Below are 17938 nucleotides of genomic sequence, written 5' to 3'. Positions count from 1 at the left end.
ATACTCCACTCTCAGCTTCACGTTCCAGGTGTCTTGTATATGAACAGAAAAAGTAGAAAGTACAGAGCCACGGGTGCATGCAGTAGTGCCTTTTCTACCACTCCACAGATCTAAACTAACTGCTTATGGTCTCAAACCAAAAGAGGACAACAGAAGACCATGACGCTGTGTGCTTCCTCACAGAGGCTGGTTACTCACCCTCTTTTTCCACTTCTGGGAGGAGGACCACTCCGCCTTTCACTCCGGGGCCCTGAGAAATTCCTCCCTGGCTTCGCTGGCCCATTGTTGCCACGTCGGTTCTGACGGTCTATTCCAGGCCGCTGACTAGAGAAGCTTCTCTTGGCTATTTCCCTTTTTGGAACTCCAGCGTTTTCTCCTGCCTTTGCAGCTACCTGTGCTGCTGCATCTGCTGTTTTCTTCTCATCCCTTTCTCGCCTCTCATTGAAGTCGCTGCTTTCCGAGGCTGTCTCCCACTCTTCATTTGCCTGGTCTGAAGAATTCTGGTTGGACAAGTCTGGTGTCTTACTTCCTGACACATCCAGAGCAGGGTTGGAGGGCTCATTAACTGCATTACTAACTGTGGCACTTGTTGTGGAGCTGGTCACCACCTCACTCATCTTGGATGCAGCCTCTCTCTCTTTTAGGCGCCTGAAGCGTGGTGGCTTATCTTGCCTTGGAGGCCGGGCAGGCCTTTGTCTTCGTGGCCTCTCTCTGTTTGGATCAAACTTTCTCTCAAATTTTGGAGGCCTTTTATCAATTGGTATAGGACCATAATGCTCATTTCTTCTTGGAGGCTCCCCATCTTCTGGTTTAATGATCTCTGTTTGCCTAGGATTCCACTGATTGTCTCTGTAGGCTGGTCTCCTTATTGTGGATGGACGTGGAGGACGTCCCCCAGGATCCCTACCACCACGTCTATACATTCCCCCTCTGCCTCGTCTAGAAGGCTCTCCTTTAGGAAGAAATCCTGGTTTGGGCTTGTTCTCATCATCTCTTACGTATGTTTTTTCTAGGGATCTGTTGTCTACTCTGATATTGTTCTCAGGTTTGAATGACAGGGGCTTCGGAGGCTTCTTGCCATCAGCTCTTTCTTCTCGTTTCGGGTGCTTGCCCTTAATGATGCTGTCTTTATCTGAAAGCAGGGTGTCACTTGCGCTCTCATGCACTTCACTGTCAGAATCTGTCTCTGAGCCGTGCTGGCGCCGCCGTTTCGGGATTACTTCAAAGTCAGAACTCTCACTACGAGTTTCACTCTCTTCTCTTTGCCTAACAGGCCCTGAAGGCACATGCTCTGATCTAGGCTTAGGATCTCTGTAGTGTGGATACTCTCTATTATGGCCTCTACTGCCCCGACCACGTCCTCCATAAGAACCCCTGTAGCTACGGCCCCTGGAATAATACTCGCCACGACCTCTGCCTCTGTATCCCTGATCTGGGAACCAGTCCCTGTCCCTGGCCTCTTTCCAGTATGTCCTAGGTGGTAAGCCAGGCTCTCTTTTTACTGGTCTGGTTTCTAAGCGTGGTTTCTCTACCACCTCCTTGCTCACCACCTTCTCAGCCTGCTTCTCCTCCTTGCTGGCTGGAGCTGGGGGCTGTGCATGGGGCGGGGGCTGCACTGCCGGCTGGGTGGCCGGGGCCTGCGGGATAGCCGGGGGAAGCTGGGCAGCAGCTGGCTGGGCAGCTGGGAGCTGCTGCTGGACTGCAGGGGCAGGGGGCTGCACCACAGCTTTAGCTGCAGCCTCGGGCTGACTGCTCTCCTGGCTTGCTGGTACTGGAGCAGCATCCTGGGTTATCTTCTTAGCCAGAGGAGCGCTGCTGGAGGTGGATCTCTCAGGCTCAGCCTGAGGCAGTGGCACTTGAGGTGCTTCCTTTTTGTCACTTTTTTCAGGTTTGCCTGGTTTTTCACTAGCTGTCTTTTCTCCTTCTTTCTCCTTTCTCTGCTCACGCTCTTCTCGCTGTTCCCGCTCCTCCTTCATATCCCTAAGCACAGGTTTCTTAATAGGACCTGATCTTCTTACTGGTCTATCACCACCTTCGTCTCTCCTGCCATAACCTGGCCTAGGACCCCATCTTGTTTCAGACTTAGGTTTGAAAGTTTTCTCAGGTTTTGGTCCTTCTGATGTTCTATTAGTGATCAAAATTTCTTTTTTCGGTTTAATCTCAAGTCTCTCAATTGTCTCCTTTGCCTCAATAGGCCTGTTACTTAATTTAGGGATATTTGCTACTGTTTCACTCCTCTGGTCTTCTGATTTTAGAGAGTGACTTGAACCATGGGAAATGCTTCTCTTTAATGAAGAGTGACTTTCCCCCACAGGCACCAGTTCTGGTGAACTACGTGTAACCTTCTCATTCACTGCTTCAAAATTAACTGCTGTGTTAGGTGAGTCAGTTTGAAGAGGCTGTACATCTTCCAAAGGCCTGCTTGGGAACTTCTGTACCTCTGCCTCTCCTGATTCTCTGAAAAACTCTGTCTTTGGATGAGAGTCCAACTGGTTGTGTTCTACAGGATAAGCACTGGCAGGGACAGCAACTCGTTCTTGCTCCAAGTGTGCCTCAGACCTAAGCAGAAAGCAATTATTAGGGTGTGGGGGAAAAATTTATTCATACATAATTACTCATATCAAATAATTTTCTATTAAGGATCCATATCAGCTCTAGGAAGTAATTTTTAGGATCAGGAAATAATTTTTAATGGAGCCACCCCCTATTACCCAGAGGGCAGCAGAGCAAAAAGAATTTCTGAATACTTTCAAGATGCAGAGGAAAAAGCCTGAGTGTTCATCATGAAACAAAGGCCAAAAGGGACTGTTTTGTTTTATACCACTTGTACTTAACACACCACTTAAGAAACAAATATACATTGGACAGAAGTTCTCTAAAATGGGGAGAACAGAGAGCAAACAGAGAACAGAGAACACTGTAGGAATATTCTACAAAACTGAAAATTCAGAATATTCTGGCAATCACCATTCATCTAGGCTAAGGATCCTAAACAAGAGGTAAATTGTCTTTCTACACCCTGCTACAGAATAGGCATGTTTTGTACAACAGCACCAAGCACACTGCATCCCCCAGTCACAGCTCCTTCTTTCAAGTTTTGTATGAAGAGCAGTTACAACCCAGTCAGTTGACAATGCAACCTAAGTTACACAGCTAGGTGAGCAAGTATGTGTGACTTGGAGAGGTGACAGGCACTGGCACAGCTCAGGCTTACCTCAGATCATCAGGCTCTTCTAACACCTTGGGAGGAGAACTGGACTGCTGAGATTCTGCGTGGGGGTAGGGGTCTGAGCCCCACATCATGCGTGGCTCTGACAGAGGCACAGTGTGCTCCCTTGCAGAGCAAGCCATGTGCTCAAATGAATCTGAACCAGCTGCTGAGCCCTCCAGCTGCTCCCTTCTCATCAGTGGTTTGGGAGGCATAATTCCTGTGGCAGAGGGAAGTTCAACAGTGGAAACAAATTTAATATTAGCAAAGAAACCGACCTCAATACAAACAAAGCCTATCAGAAGGTACCAAGGAACATTATTCTCTCTCCTCCAATCTCCTTCCCTTTGACCCTCCATGTTGAAATCAAATGTCTATTCCCTGCCAGCTGATCTCAGAATGACTAAATCATACTCAACACTTGTATCCCATGTCCCAACAAAACGAAAAAGTTGTCTGCTTTCACTATAAAGGGAAGAACCAGGCCTGTAGACCTGCAAACTCATAGACAAAGTTTCTGCTGTAACATCTGAATGGCAAAAGGCAAGATGAGTGTACACACAGGTAATTTTTTATACTCTTATTATTCCAACTTTTTTCTTTGTACCATTTCAAAGAATTTCTGTAGTTTCACTGTCTTTGCTTAGCCTGCCATTTCTTCCACTCATTCCTTGCATTCACTGAGAATACCCTTTCCCCTGCTCATTAGCTGGGCAGGTATCTCCATTATATTACATGACAGACTTCTATTATTTATGCCCAACAGCTTTCCTAACTGCAAATCAGATGGCCACTCCGCAAATTAAAAAGGACTTTTTAGGGTCAAGAATTTGAAACCACAAATTTATTATGACTCTGGAGTTGTTAATATGTAATGTAAAAAATAGCGAAGTTTCATGGGTTTTTTTAGGAAGCAACGTAGTACCAAGTGCTAACGTGTAATGAAACACAAATGGTAAATACACTATTTCTCAGTTCAACCTAACTCTTGCCAGCTCTAACAAAGGCTTCTGCTGACATTCTCAATCATCTTAACTGTCACTCACATGCCTGCAGTGTGACAGCTGGGACTTTACTTCATAGTCAAAAGTATACATTCTCATAGGGCTACAATTTTAGTCACATATGACTACAATCTATTTTGTCTTAAACAATAAAATAATGTAAGCTTCTTCATAAAAACTCACCCATTCAGTGAAAAGAGTGTGGTTAGGAAAAGACTTCTATTTCAAAACTAAGTAAGTTCAACAGCCAAAAAGTGTTCCCAGGTTTACCTGGATGAATAGGAGGCATATCCATTGCAGGTCTTCCTGACATCATCCGTGGGTCCATGTAGGACTGCATCATGAGCCACCGGGGGTCAAAGCCCATTGAAGCCAAATGCTGGGGATGAGGCTGCATGGGCTGGTAAAGGGGTCTGTGCTGGGGTGGAGGGACAGGGCCACTCGAAGGCTGGGAGGGAGCAGACTGTGGAAGGACACCTTGCTGCTGCTGCTGCCACTGCTGCTGTTTCATTTGCTCCTGCAGGTCACAAAACAGTATTACAGGACTTTTTGGTAAGATGAAGACTTGAGCACAGCTCTAATAACCCTTGGAAACAACAAGTACAATTATCTCCAGGCCAGCAAGCATTCTGAAAGTTACCTGCAAACATGCATCAGGATGAGCTAAGAGAAAAGGGAGAAAACCAGATGGCACAATTTACAATAGCTACAGCTTAACTGGTGTGCAGCTGAGGCACAGAGCAACCTATACTCCATGCACGTCATTAATGCAAAGCGCACCTCCGACCACAGGACCCAAGTTCAACTCAAATCTGTGAGTGTCACACCCTTTTAAGAAAAGCTGCAGAAATAATCAATCATGAGACTTCTGGTTCCACAGGCAAGCCCAGGGCAATCTCAGCGTGGACCAGTTTTAAAGCCTCCCTTGCCTTCTGCTCACTTATAGACCGTGCAAGTGACAAGAAGTGTTTCAGGCAGAGCAATTCCTGCCAACACCATTTTCTAGAAGCTGGAAACCAAAACCTCAGGATTTCTAGAACTCCTATGGTCACCTTCTCATTCAGAATGAGGCAGAATACATCATTCTTTAAAAAAGCCTCCTTTTAATGAACTGGTTCATTACCTGCTGTCTCTGAAATCTTGGTGGTAATGATTTCTGGAACTGCTTAGAATAGCCTGAGGAAACAGCAGGACGAGGTTGAGATCCTGAGTCTGGCTCATTCTCATGAGTCACCTGTGAAACCTCTTTCTCATTCCGACCACTGTCTTGTCGAGTAAAGACTGCTTGATCTTCTGGAAAAAAACAACAAAAACCCCACCCATGGGAGACAACAGTCAATCTTAAAACTGACAATTTCATCAGAATGTCACCTAAAGAATGTTCTAAAATGTCTGCCTTCTCTAACTTCACAATCTCTGTTTTCCAAAACCATTAAAGGAAACAAAAAGTCAAGGACAACCTCCCAAAACAGAACGACTGTTGTTTATACACCTGTCTCTTTTAAACTCAAATACCCTGGGAAATCAACCACTGGCATTAAGGCTGCAGCCATTATGTGATTTAAGAAGTGTTGTATCAATGATACCATATTGCATTTGTATCAACTTTTTTTTTTAATGAACTAAGGTTTGGTTTTACAATCAATTTTATCCATTTAAAGATAATATAACCTTAACAAGCATAGTCTTAAGAATTTGTTCATGGCATTCAAGTTTCACTACAAAAAATGCAGCACATTTAAATATGTGTCTGCTTCTCTAGGCTTGCTGAAAGAACAGAATAGCTGAAATAATTTGCACTGCTTTTTAAGCAACATGGGTGGCTGACCCTTCTTTAGGAAGAGAAGAAAGCCTGCTTTTCTTTCCATATTCCTCAAAGTCCAGACTAAATCACAGAAGCCATTTTATTCCCTAATCTTTTGATGAGCTGGGCAAACAGGCTTAGCTCAAAGGACAGTTATCAGCTGTAATACACCAGGAAAATAATTGGTCTAGATGCACTAGGTTAATTAGGTATGCAAATGAGGCTTCTAGACAACAACTATGCTCTGTGACTCAGCTTTAAGATACACAACTCCTACTTATGTGCAAGCATACCTTTTTCTTCCTTGTTGTTCTTGGTTTCACTTTCTTGTTTTTCTACTACAGGTGTTGCCACAGGTTCTACAGGTTCAGGGACATCATGTGCTGGTTTCTCCTCTTCTTTCTCCTTCTCATTCTCCTTCTCTTCTTTTTCCACCTCTTTTTCTTTCTCTTTCTCCACTTCTTGATCTTTTGCCTTCTCCAGTTTTTCTTTTTCTTCTTTTTCTTTCTCCTTCTCCCTTTCCCTCTCTTTCTCCTTTTCCTTCTCCCTCTCTTTTTCTCGCTCCCTCTCCCGCTCCCTCTCCTTTTCCCTCTCCCGCTCCCGTTCTCTCTCCCTCTCCCTTTCTCTTTCCCTTTCCCTCTCCCTCTCTTTCAGAGGGTCTTCCCGAGAGGGTTTTGTCACACAGCCGAATTTCTCATTTAACCGTTTGAGCTTTTCAGCACAAGCTGCTTTTCGCTGTTCTTCCATTCTCCTCTCTTCCTCTTCTCGCCGCTTACGGGCTCGCTCCACTGCAGCTGATATCTCTGACTGCTGCCTTCTCCTCTGCTTCCAAATTTCATCATCATCTGGTACTGGTTTAGGGGGAAAGGGTCCCTGCCTTCCCATCTGGCGATCAGGGGGAGGAGGGTGCTGTGAGAAGAAAATCAGTCAAGTTGAACACGTGTTACATAAACAGCCAGCTGAAATACAACGTTTTAACTATTTGTCAGCACATGTCTATCTGCACAGCATTTTTAAAAAGCAAAACTTGAAAGAAAAAGCCAGCCCTTGACCCTTCCTGACCCAGTTCAGACTCTCACAACCTGAGCTCAGAAAGGAGAGTAAAGTAAAGAATCACTTGGGCTCATGTCAACTCTCCATCACCATCAAGGCAAAGCGACAGTGAAGACCACAAACATATTTTAGATTTGGTTACAGGCTGCTCTAAATTTCAGAGACTCAGGGCAGATCTCAGGCAAAAGTCCCTCAGGAAGCCAAGAAATTTCAAGGTAGCTCACGATAAGAGAAATTTTAGTTCACATTTCATTTGGGACTTCATCTCCACATCTGCCTTGGCAGCCAGCCCTCCAGCACTGTTCCTCTCCAGTTCCCAAGTGGGGCTGGATATCGAAAAGCTCTTGAAATTCTTGTGCATTTCACATGGCACTTACAAGATGGGGCTGTTTTACACAACTGGCAGCATGGCTGTGTTGGGGTTCCATTCCTACCAGCCCCAGGCATTATGATAATTTTACTTGTTAAAAGAAAGGTTTATTATTGTGTGAAGCATATTTTTACTTCTCTTACTCTAAATCCCTCCACCACAGCATTAAAGAATTAAACTCAAGGAAATAAGGACAATTCTAATCTTTCTTACCGGTGGTAGAATAGATTTTGGAGGAAGAGCAGGGCCACCTCTCTCATGTATAGAAGGCTGCGGTGGACCTCGATCCTGTTGGATCAAACACAGTACTAGGGTAAAGCAAGCTCATAACCACAGCCAAGCTGAACTATGAATTTTTCATTTACTGTTTTCTGCTGCATTAAGGTATTACACCTAATAAGGCATCTGCATGCAAAACAAGAGCAAAACCATTTTCACTTTTATGTACTGAGAGCTGAACAATTTAAAAATTCACACATCCAAATTTCAGAGTCTATGTTACTGCACCATTTTTCTTTAGATTCAATGTAGCATCAAACCTTAAAGAACAATGTGATCTTTAATACAGAAAGAAAGTCAAGTAAAATCAATCCCAGATCCCCCATCTTCATTATTACTGGTGTCAAGAGAAAATATTTCTGAGAAATTTTCAAACCCAACCATCGCTTTTCCTGGGGAAAAAAAAAACCAAACCAAAAATAGGGCTGTATCAGGCATAAATTGAAGTGGATAGCAATATTCCTCTACTAGAGGAAACAAAAAATGGCTGAGCTGATGAATTCTACATGGTCTGTATAAAATCCATTAGCGTGAGAAGTGAACTCACATTACAGCTACGCTGCACTGCAGAAAGTGGACCATGATACTAAAAAAATCCCCACACCCATGAAAAATGTGTGGGCTATTTATCCACTGGACAACCTGATAAACACCAGAACGGCTTCATTCAGTTCCAGGGGTGGACAGACAAGAGTACCGAGCCAGTCAGCCAAGCCACAGTGCCTGACACAAGAGCTCTCACCCCTCACAAGTGTGGGGCAGAACACACTACATAAAGTCATGCTATTTTTGTGTTGCAACCAGAGGCAGCTAAGTTGCATGCGTAGCACCTGATCAGTTAGCACAGCTCAGATAATGCTTTCAGTAGCTAATGCCTTCCCTCACGTTCATAACCTTAATTGACCTGACAGTTTGGAAAGACACCTCAGTCGGAGCTCTCCTGACGAGGCTGTTGCCACAGGAGCCGAACAGAAGAGCACACAAACCTGATCAAGCTGAGAGCTTTTGCTGTAAGACCCTTTGGCTGCTGCTGCGGAAACCTGGGTGGCTGACTTGGCATTTGTCTGTTCTTCTGTTTCCTTCTGGCCATCAGGACTCTGGGAATCTTTTGATGGTGTTTGTTCATCACTATGTGCAAAGAAATAAGAAAAACAGAATGCATACTCCACACAGGTGGATTTATCTTCAAGCCTCAGTGTTTCTCAGCCAGGACAATTTCTACTCCACACCCAGCTGACTAGAGTCTGCAGGCAGTTATGCAATTGAGCACAGCATTAAATTACTGGAATTAGTGTTATTGGAATGAGTACTTGCACTCATTTCATTCAATCTTTCCAACATCTAGTTAAGTGACATTTCACATCTAATTGGCAACATCAACTCACCCACTTTCCTTTTCTTTTTGACTGCTTCCTTGCTCATCATCATCACTGAAATTTAACTGCTCGGTGTAATCCACTTCACTCTGAGCACCTGATGCATAAACAAATATTCAATTAATCTTTCAGAAACATTCAGCATACAAATAACAGACCATTAATCTGATGTTCTTACCTGCCCAGCCTTCATCGGCCTCAGCATCTAGATTATCAAATTTATCAAGCTCTTTGAGTTCACTAGCACTAAGAATGGATGGGCGCTCAATAGGTTCTGAGCACCACGAGGGTGGGCCTCTTCCCCTTGGGCCTCTAAAAAAATGAGAGAAACAAAAACCACTGCCTTTACTTATCCACAAATGACAGATAAAAAGTCAACTTGTATGACTATTTGAAATATACAGCACTGTTGTTTCAAGCACAGTATAAATGTGAGCACGCATGCACATGTGTGACTACCAGAATTTAAATAATTACTCTTGCATGTGCACAGCTATCCTCCACTACAGAGAAATGCACAAGGTGGAAAACTAATTTTGAAATACCAGGAATTGACTACTTTCACTATAACAATGGAGAAGTCCTTTTATGGGCAAATACCGGTTTAAGTTTCAAAAGTGTTCCCACAAGTGACTCCTGCTCTTCACAATCAAAAGCCCTGTATTGTGCAGAATTGCCTCAAGTTTTGTAGGTGAGCTCTCAAACTTCAGACACTCCATGGCACTGCTCCACACAAGCAAAACATGGGAGACTGACCAGTGTCAGTTCTTATGCAGTGTATAATCACCATCAAGATACTCAGTGCAAATTATTTATTTTTTTAAATTAAGTCACAGAGTTCATACCCACACAAAACACCACCACTTGTAGGTTTCTTACCTGCCTGGCTCAGAATTGGGAAATCTTGTTGGACCTTGCATGGAGGGAGGATATGCCATTCTAGGATACTGATTAAACATCTAAAAAGGGTTTAAAAACAGGAGCCATTCATTTAAAAGTATCACTGCATTAAGCATACTGAGACCATCAAGGGAAGTAATGGAAGTAAAGCAAGACTCTTCACTCAAGAAAGTTTGCTTAATACCACAAGTGTGTGACACCAAGTCCCCAGGTTAGAGTGACTAGAAGTGTTAATCAACTGACAAGTTCAAACTCCACGTGGCAACAGGTAGCCAAGATCCTCTGAGGTGCTGGTTTCAATCATGCCCTTCCAGGAGAACTGGTAAGAATTCCATGGAGGGGAAAGGAAGAGACATAAGAAAATCACACTAGCCAAAAATCAGTCCCTGCAGCTTAAAAACCATTCATGCAACCATCACTCACGTAAGGAGGCATCATTGCTCTGTACTGGGATGAGATGGGTGGCTGCTGCTGGCCATTCAGCTTGGGCTGAGGGACCTGGGGCAACCGCACATCCCTCTTGTCTCCTGCCTTCTGGCCATCATTTTGTTCTGCTGGTGTAGCACTGGCATCTTCTTGTCCCAGAGCCTTAGGGTCTTGATCTGTTGGAGAACCAGAGAGTTGTTCTTTTTACCCCCACCCCTCCAAGCAGTACATCTGCATGGACAGAATCAGCACAAGAAAAGCCAGGAATAGACTTTATACTGGCGATTTACAGCCAGGGATGGTGAAGAACACACTGCTCCCACGCAGCCGTCGGTGACACAGCGATCTGTGCGCACACACGTTTTTATCTGCTACTGAAACAAGCAGTGGCCACTTGAGAATCAACAGAAGCTGCTTCCTGATCCTCTTCAGCCCTAGGTCCAGCTGTGTTCCTGAAGGGCCAGAGATAAATTTATGGACTGCTCTAGCTGTCCCATTCTACCTTCCAAAACACCGTGCAATTTAGGAAGGATACTGATTATAGCACAAGAAAGAAAACAGATTTAGCTGTGCTAAGTGGGCCACTGCTGACTCAGTGTGAAGATGCTGTCAAGGCAAAGATCAAGCTTCCTAAGTAGCAAAGGCCTACCAGGAAACTCTCAAGCAGCTCAAAAAGAAGGGTAATGCACAGGTATGTGTCAAAGTGAAAACAGGTATGCAGAGTCTGGTTTGCATCTCTGCCTGATAAGGATGGAATAGAAGTGATAAGGGCTGGACTAGCAAATCATCCAGGAAAAGTCAGGGATTTTAATGACTTGTTATTTGTGCTAGGCAGTCCATTCTTTTAGGAGTTTCTGCCTGCAGAGCATGGGTTAGGACAAAAACAAACCCCAGAGTAAACTTAGCAGCAGTGCTCAGATCAATGAAGACCAACAATATCACAAACACGCACTGTAAATAATGTTCCTTTAAGGGCACAAACCCTTTAAGCAGCGTTAAAACTATGCTCCTAAGTATCCATTACAGTTCTTGCACTTATCTTTGCTGGGAAGCACAGCTGCTAAACAGGGAGTACTTGCCAAGTTCATTTAGCTTTCTGCTGTCAGACATGAAAGAAGGGCTTAATATAGCATGTACAGTGCTGACCAAAACTGTAACTGCCTGCAGGAGGCTGAACAGACCCATAGCTGCTCTCATTTGGTGTTAGACATCTCTCCCATTTCCTGACAATTTCTTCTTTAGATCAAAATCAAGAGAGGACATGAACAGGCACATGGCCTTGGTCTGCAGGACCTGACAAACAAATCAAGGAAAACCAAGGCCTGTAACAAGGAAAGGAGTTAAGGATTCCCTGAGAGCCTAAGCCCTCTAAAGTGCCTATCACTGGCACAAGACAGTGCCAGCCACAGCGCAGGACAGGTCCATCAAACCTCATCAAAACCAAACTTTTGAGGGAGAAAGGAATCTTGTTTTCCACTGGTAACAAGCACAATCCCAAATACCATCCCATTAAAGGGATCTGGGGAAGAAATACACATTTCTTTCCTGAGAGATGTAAACCCGGCACTGCTATGGTTGTTTTCACTAGATCTGCTGAAACAGATCCAGCTGGTCAGAACACTGCATCCAGGAGCTAAAGATGCCAAGGCACAACCCAGTCTTTTGGCATCCTGTAAAGTGAACTTCCTCTTCAGGAATTTTCAGGCTGCACTCTTATGAGTACCAACCACTTGAGGCCTGCCCTGATCATGATTTGTGTAATTAGCTAATATTAGAAGAGTTCTTTAAAGATGTATCTTACCTGCTGTGACATCAGCAGCTGGAAGTAAGAAAATGCCAGTATTGTGCAACTAACAAATGTTCCTCAGAGCACAACTACAGTCCTGACTAGGCTGGGAAAATGGGAAGTGATAGGATTAAACACACTATTTTCCGCACACCAGGAACACAGTGAAGCAGAATAAAGCCCCAAATATCCATTTCTTCAGTGTAGGAGTATTCTGATTAAAACAACATATTCATCAATTTATTTTGTACAGGGTACAAAAACAGTAAGTTCCACACAAGCCAATGCAATTTCACAATAATCTGTAGCACACACTTACTCTGCGGTCGCAGGTTGGGTCCTGAGCCATCTTCAGGTGCATCCTTATCTTTGCCTGACTTTTCCTGATCCCCAGCTGCTGGCAGACTGGGGAATTCTTGCTGGAAGTAACTATTGATTGGAATAGGTGGACCTACACAGGAAGATATTCACAGTCACAACTTTCTGTAGGCAAAAAGTTCAGGAAGTAATAGAAGCCTGATCATCCTTTAGAAGTGAACATTACAGCTTTAAAAGAAAAAAGTTAAACATTTAAATGTTAAAGGCACAGTAATTTACTGGTAATATAAAGGGTTCATATTTGCTACTGAAGTCGTTAAATTTACTAGACCAACTATCCCAGCTGTTGAGGCTGAGAAAAATTCAGAAGCATTAGAGAGCAACAGCGGAACAAGACTTAACCCAGGGAGTACCTGGAGTTCCTCAGCTCTGTAAACACTTTTCCCCACTCCTTCCAGACAAAGATTTCCTTCTTTTCACTCTAAAACTATAGTCCACCCAAGAATGGGAAACTATGTAATTGTAAACATGTTTATGATTAATTACTGTTCTAATAATAAATCTCCAGAACTTTAAAATGCCACAGCTTTTACATTATGAGAAAAGTATCAGAACAACTGTAACATTCTTTGATATCTAAAACCCTTGACATCCTAATTCAAGACTAGAATTTAAGACTTCTGTTGTACATGGTATGGAAGCCAAATACATAGGTTGTCTTCCTCATCAGAAGGTTTTGCTGGCATCTGCTTTGCATCAATTTCCTCCCCTCCCCATACACATAATGTATAGTGACCTATTAGATCAGCAGCATTCTAGTGCCAAATCACCAATAATCTTACTGAGTGGGGATTTCTATTCCAACAGCCTGAAAAACACACTGTTCCTGTACCTGTCTTTATTACTGACTATTGTAAGGGACACTGTATTAGACTACATGGATTATGTGAGAGGGCGAACTCACAAAAAAGGCTCTGAATATATGGTGTCCAAAACCCCCAATCCCAATGATGGATGGGCTTTTGTAACAACAAGGAAAACTTCTGTTCTCTCCAATCTCTGAAAGAATCATTCAAAAAGAAGAAATGCAGGGATCCCAGTGGGATTTTATTCGGTTGGGTTTTTTTTAGAGTTAAACACAGAATAAAGTCTTCACTCTGTGCTTTGTAAAGGCATGACAGCAAATACCAGTACTCAATCCCCGTGTCTACAAATTTCCTTGAAATCTTTCAACTTTCGTTCTGACTTCACATACTACAGATCACATTTTCTTTTTTTTCCTTAATGGACACGGACTGTTGCTGTTCCCTACATCCAGTGACTTGCTCAATAGGACGAAAACCAGTCCCACTAACCAGATGACTTGTCAGGCACGGGAGCCCCTTCTGAAATCCTGTGGCATGCAACACTCATGAGTTTTATGAATCTTGAAAAATGCTGTCTGCTCAGGGCTACACAGTGAACAACACTTCAACTGCAAAGCAACAGCATCAGTGATCTGCTTGACTGTGTTTAAGCTACAAACCCGAAAAAGCCAGACTGGCAGCCAGCAGTTCAGAAAAGTTAAAAAATTCTAAGATATTTTGGTAGTAATCTACTCCAACTTTTAGCTGAAGCATGAGCTGAAAAATACAGATTTTTACATGTTACATTTCCTAAGCTTTTCCTTTCTCCATGGCCACCAAGAGGATCAGAGAAAGGTTTAGCCTTGCCTCACTCAAGTTTTACAAGAGCACGAGGCAGCCACTGAGTGACTGCTGGAACGCTCACGAGGCAGCTGGAAAAACTACAAGTTCTAAGAGCCAACTGCAGCTCAGGAAAGCACAACAGGTGTACCCTGAGTTTCAAACCCAGGACAGCAAGCAGCTGGTGCCAATTCACATTCAATGCTTCTTCTTGAAACAGCAAACCCAGTGCTGCATTAATTGAATGAAATGAGGGTGCCATCTGGGCTGGGCACATGAGCTGCCATGGTAACTATGAAATAATTAGCTAAATGCATATGGAAGCCACTGAGCCGCATCACTATTTCCTGTGTCATGGAGATGATCTTATCAGCTTCTGCAGGAAGGTTGCTATGCAGATCACTTTGCATCAGTGTTAATTCATTTTTTTTTTATTCTACAGAAATCCTGTAAAAGCTTAAAGGAGAAAAGTTTCTACACTTAACAATGAAGCACTGAACATTATTGAGGAGAGCAAGGAATGGAGAATCTAGAATTGTAATTTCTAATACTCAGTGCAAAAAAAGCCAAAATCATTAGATATGTGATTTAACAAACTCCGTATAATGTCTAAGAAATTACCTCTGTGCAATTATTATTACTTTAAGATCCCTATTCAGAACAGAACACAATTCTTCAGCTGGAAAGGCTAAACTCCATTTTATGCCAGGGAAAGCTTGCAAGTCTCAAAACTCAAGGACTAAAACATGCTGCAGGTTATTTATCATAATGGAGACAGGAATTTTAACTAACCTCTCACTAAATCTGCCGAAGATTTAGTTCTGATCTTACATCTGTAATGAAAACACTCAAGCTAAGATTCACACTGATGGGAAACAATTTTCCATCTTTTCATCCAATTATGTTAAATAACCCTCAAAACACACCTTTAATGTTTTTCCCAGAAAGAAAACTACTTAAACACTGTCACTTTGATACTAAAATAACCAAGGAATCTATAAAACTAAGGGAAAAGTATTGCTGTTTCACATGTTTAAACAGAAGCAAATCTACACACACTTTGCACAAAATGATCCAAAATTATGATCAGAATGACCACCAATTGTTTATAGCTCTCCTTCCCATGCCAAAATTGTTTGTACTATAAGTACTGTGATTTTCCCTTTTCACCACAGCTGTGTTCAAGATTTTTCATTGCCACCACCACTTCCCTGTCAATTCACAAGAGGTGACTACACCGATCTTCTAAAAGTCAGTCAGACCTGCTGATAAATCCAGCTGCAGCTCATCTGAGTGACTGGGGACAGGCTCACTCTCCAGCCAGGAATGTTGCTTCCACAACTTTCCACAGTCCCAGCTGGCCTGGCCAAGCCTCAAGGGATTGCTGAGTGTGGGGGTCTCTCCCAGCACAGTCTCAGCCTGATATCCAGTGTAGAACCCCTCCACCCTGAGCAGCACTCACCTTCTTGTCCCCCTGGTTTGGTGTTGGCCCAGGATTTGGCAACAGGAGCTGCTTCTGGAGGAGCAGGAACAGCAGGTTTTGGCTGTGTCTGCGGCACGTCTGGCTGTCTGGAATTAGAGGAAAAGCACTTGTGAATACAAGAGGGTGAGCACAGAATAAGATTGTCAGGATGGCTACTGCAAACAAGGGAATAAAATAAGGGAGTTGTGCAGCTGAAGAACCAAAAATTACTTTTCCTCAGAAAAAGTATTTTCTTACATAAAAGGAGTTGTTATAGTAACAGTTAAAAAATTGGAATAAATTAGCTAATTATTTCAAGATTCCATTTCCCAAAGAGGAGAGTAATGAATGAAAATGGCTGGGCAGAAAATGCAGCCAGGCATGAATTGAATTACAGCTTTTAAAGAAGTATATTGCACAATCAAAAAAACAATCCATCTACAACCATCGAAGGGAGTAACTTGGATTAATGTTCTCCTGCCTCGGGAGTTAATAGAGGAAAGCACTTCAAGACCACCATGAACTGAGAGTAAGAAGGCAAATACGTGTCAGAAATTACTAAGTAAAAGGAACTGATAACAAAAAATTGTATGGGTACCATGAACTGGAGCCCAGAACCTTAAGTCTTAAGAATGGTCTCAGTCTCACCATCTTAACAATGAAGAGACGTAAGTGCTCTTTTTGTCCAGTGTCAAAAACCCCATACATAAGACCTTTCTAGTCTGCCGATTCAGTCATATTGTTTAACTTCTTCCAATAAAGGCTATTTCTGAAATCTGCATATTCAGATAACTTAAGACCCAAAGCATTAGGGTCTAAAATCAACTAAGCCTAACCCTCTAGCTCCTCAGTAGGAACTTTTGATAAAACAGGAACTATGGAGCAAGTTCTGTATTCCAGAATCACTTTATTATACCCGTGAAGAGAGAAGTAGCACAGTATCATACCAGTTAACTTAAAAGAAACAACTGTACATGCTTTAAGTAGATCCTAAAGTGATCCTAAAATTCTGAAGACCACCACTGAGAAATCAGTTCCATTTGGGTTATGCTGCGATCAACCCAAAGCACTACAGAGGACTCTCGGAACTGACAGAGAAGTAAACATCATTAAAAAGATCATTCCTGGGGAGAAACACACAGGCTTGTCATAAGAATAACTAAATGGAATTTTCATGTTTCCAGAGAGAATTGCAATCTAAAAAAATAAAAACCAGTTCTCATTCTTTTCTGTTTTTCACTTGCATTTTCTTACAGCTGCACATATTCTAAGCATTCTTTGGGGAATTTATGACTTATATGACACACAAGTGAAACAAGGAACAAGACTGCTAAAGAAACTATTCCTTGCATTTCTCCTGTTCCAAAGACAAACCCATTTAGAATTTTAGTTATCCAAGCACTGCCCTGCAAGTATGGATGAGTTAAAGAACTCAGCTGCATTAATCAAATCAATACACAACAGCCTGCACTATCCAGGAAAGAGACTGAGGCAATACCCACAAAATGAGTGACAACTCAAGAAAGTAGTAGAATAATTAATTTTCCTAATTACAGGGAACAACACATTCATGTGAACTCCAATGCAATGATACAAGAGAAAAGCCATTAAACTAAAGCAAGCTGTTATCAAGATGTAACCTTTATCTGCAGCACTTTTGAGAGGAACAATAAAACACTTCACATGTAAACTGCAGCATTTCAAGCACGTTGAAATATCACAGAAACACCTCAGTAGTCAAACAAACAGTCTTAATATTTGAGCAAACACATCAGATGGTCGAAATTTAGGAGAATTTACTCATGGCCTGGGCTTACATACCAATTCCTGGGAACAAATCTCTCCCTCACTAGTTTTACTTGCATGCGAACTCGAAGGCCTTTATCAGAGTAAAACATATGAAAATACAAAGGCAAACAACCTCCAATTGAAGATAAGGGACAGCTTCTTACTTGTTTTTAAACATAAAATCAACTACTGGTATGTTCTTCTAACCCATGGCCATGGAAGGCTTGTTTAGGTCAAACAAGCTACCAGCTCAACACAGACTTAACAGGGCAAAGTGTAAGTGACCTTGAAGTAAGTACAGGGAGATGTTGTTAAAGTACCAAACAAAACACAGGGCAGAAAACTGTAAATCTGTAGCTTCAAAAGCTTAAAATAAAAGGCTAAACAGAAACACTTTATTCCTGAAGTCTAACAGCTTTTTAGAGAGATGTCAAAACTTGATATTTAAATGCAGGAACATATACAAAGAGAAATAAAGG

General features: G+C 42.6%; 1 protein-coding gene across 12 annotated transcripts in view; it reads right to left on the bottom strand.

Moving 5' to 3' along the window:
* Positions 1-17938, bottom strand: part of PRRC2C (proline rich coiled-coil 2C) — a 70317-nt gene that overhangs the window by 33406 nt on the left and 18973 nt on the right. For 11 of the 12 annotated variants that reach the window (XM_082287242.1, XM_082287248.1, XM_082287247.1 and 8 more), the window contains exons 4-16: positions 15672-15778; positions 12526-12657; positions 10418-10596; positions 9974-10053; positions 9273-9406; positions 9104-9191; positions 8705-8846; positions 7653-7727; positions 6310-6925; positions 5336-5505; positions 4483-4729; positions 3215-3428; positions 199-2559 (exon numbers count right to left, since the gene is read on the bottom strand). In XM_082287242.1, coding sequence (XP_082143368.1) covers positions 199-2559; positions 3215-3428; positions 4483-4729; positions 5336-5505; positions 6310-6925; positions 7653-7727; positions 8705-8846; positions 9104-9191; positions 9273-9406; positions 9974-10053; positions 10418-10596; positions 12526-12657; positions 15672-15778 — 4545 coding nt within the window. The remainder of the gene's footprint in view (positions 1-198; positions 2560-3214; positions 3429-4482; positions 4730-5335; positions 5506-6309; positions 6926-7652; positions 7728-8704; positions 8847-9103; positions 9192-9272; positions 9407-9973; positions 10054-10417; positions 10597-12525; positions 12658-15671; positions 15779-17938) is intronic. The other variant, XM_082287246.1, reaches the window with a different exon arrangement.

This window comes from Coloeus monedula (assembly GCF_965178545.1).
Source record: "Coloeus monedula genome assembly, chromosome: 9".
Taxonomy (NCBI): Eukaryota; Metazoa; Chordata; class Aves; order Passeriformes; family Corvidae; genus Coloeus; species Coloeus monedula.
Note: the sequence above shows the minus strand (reverse complement) of the source record. Positions and strands in the feature narration are given on the sequence as shown.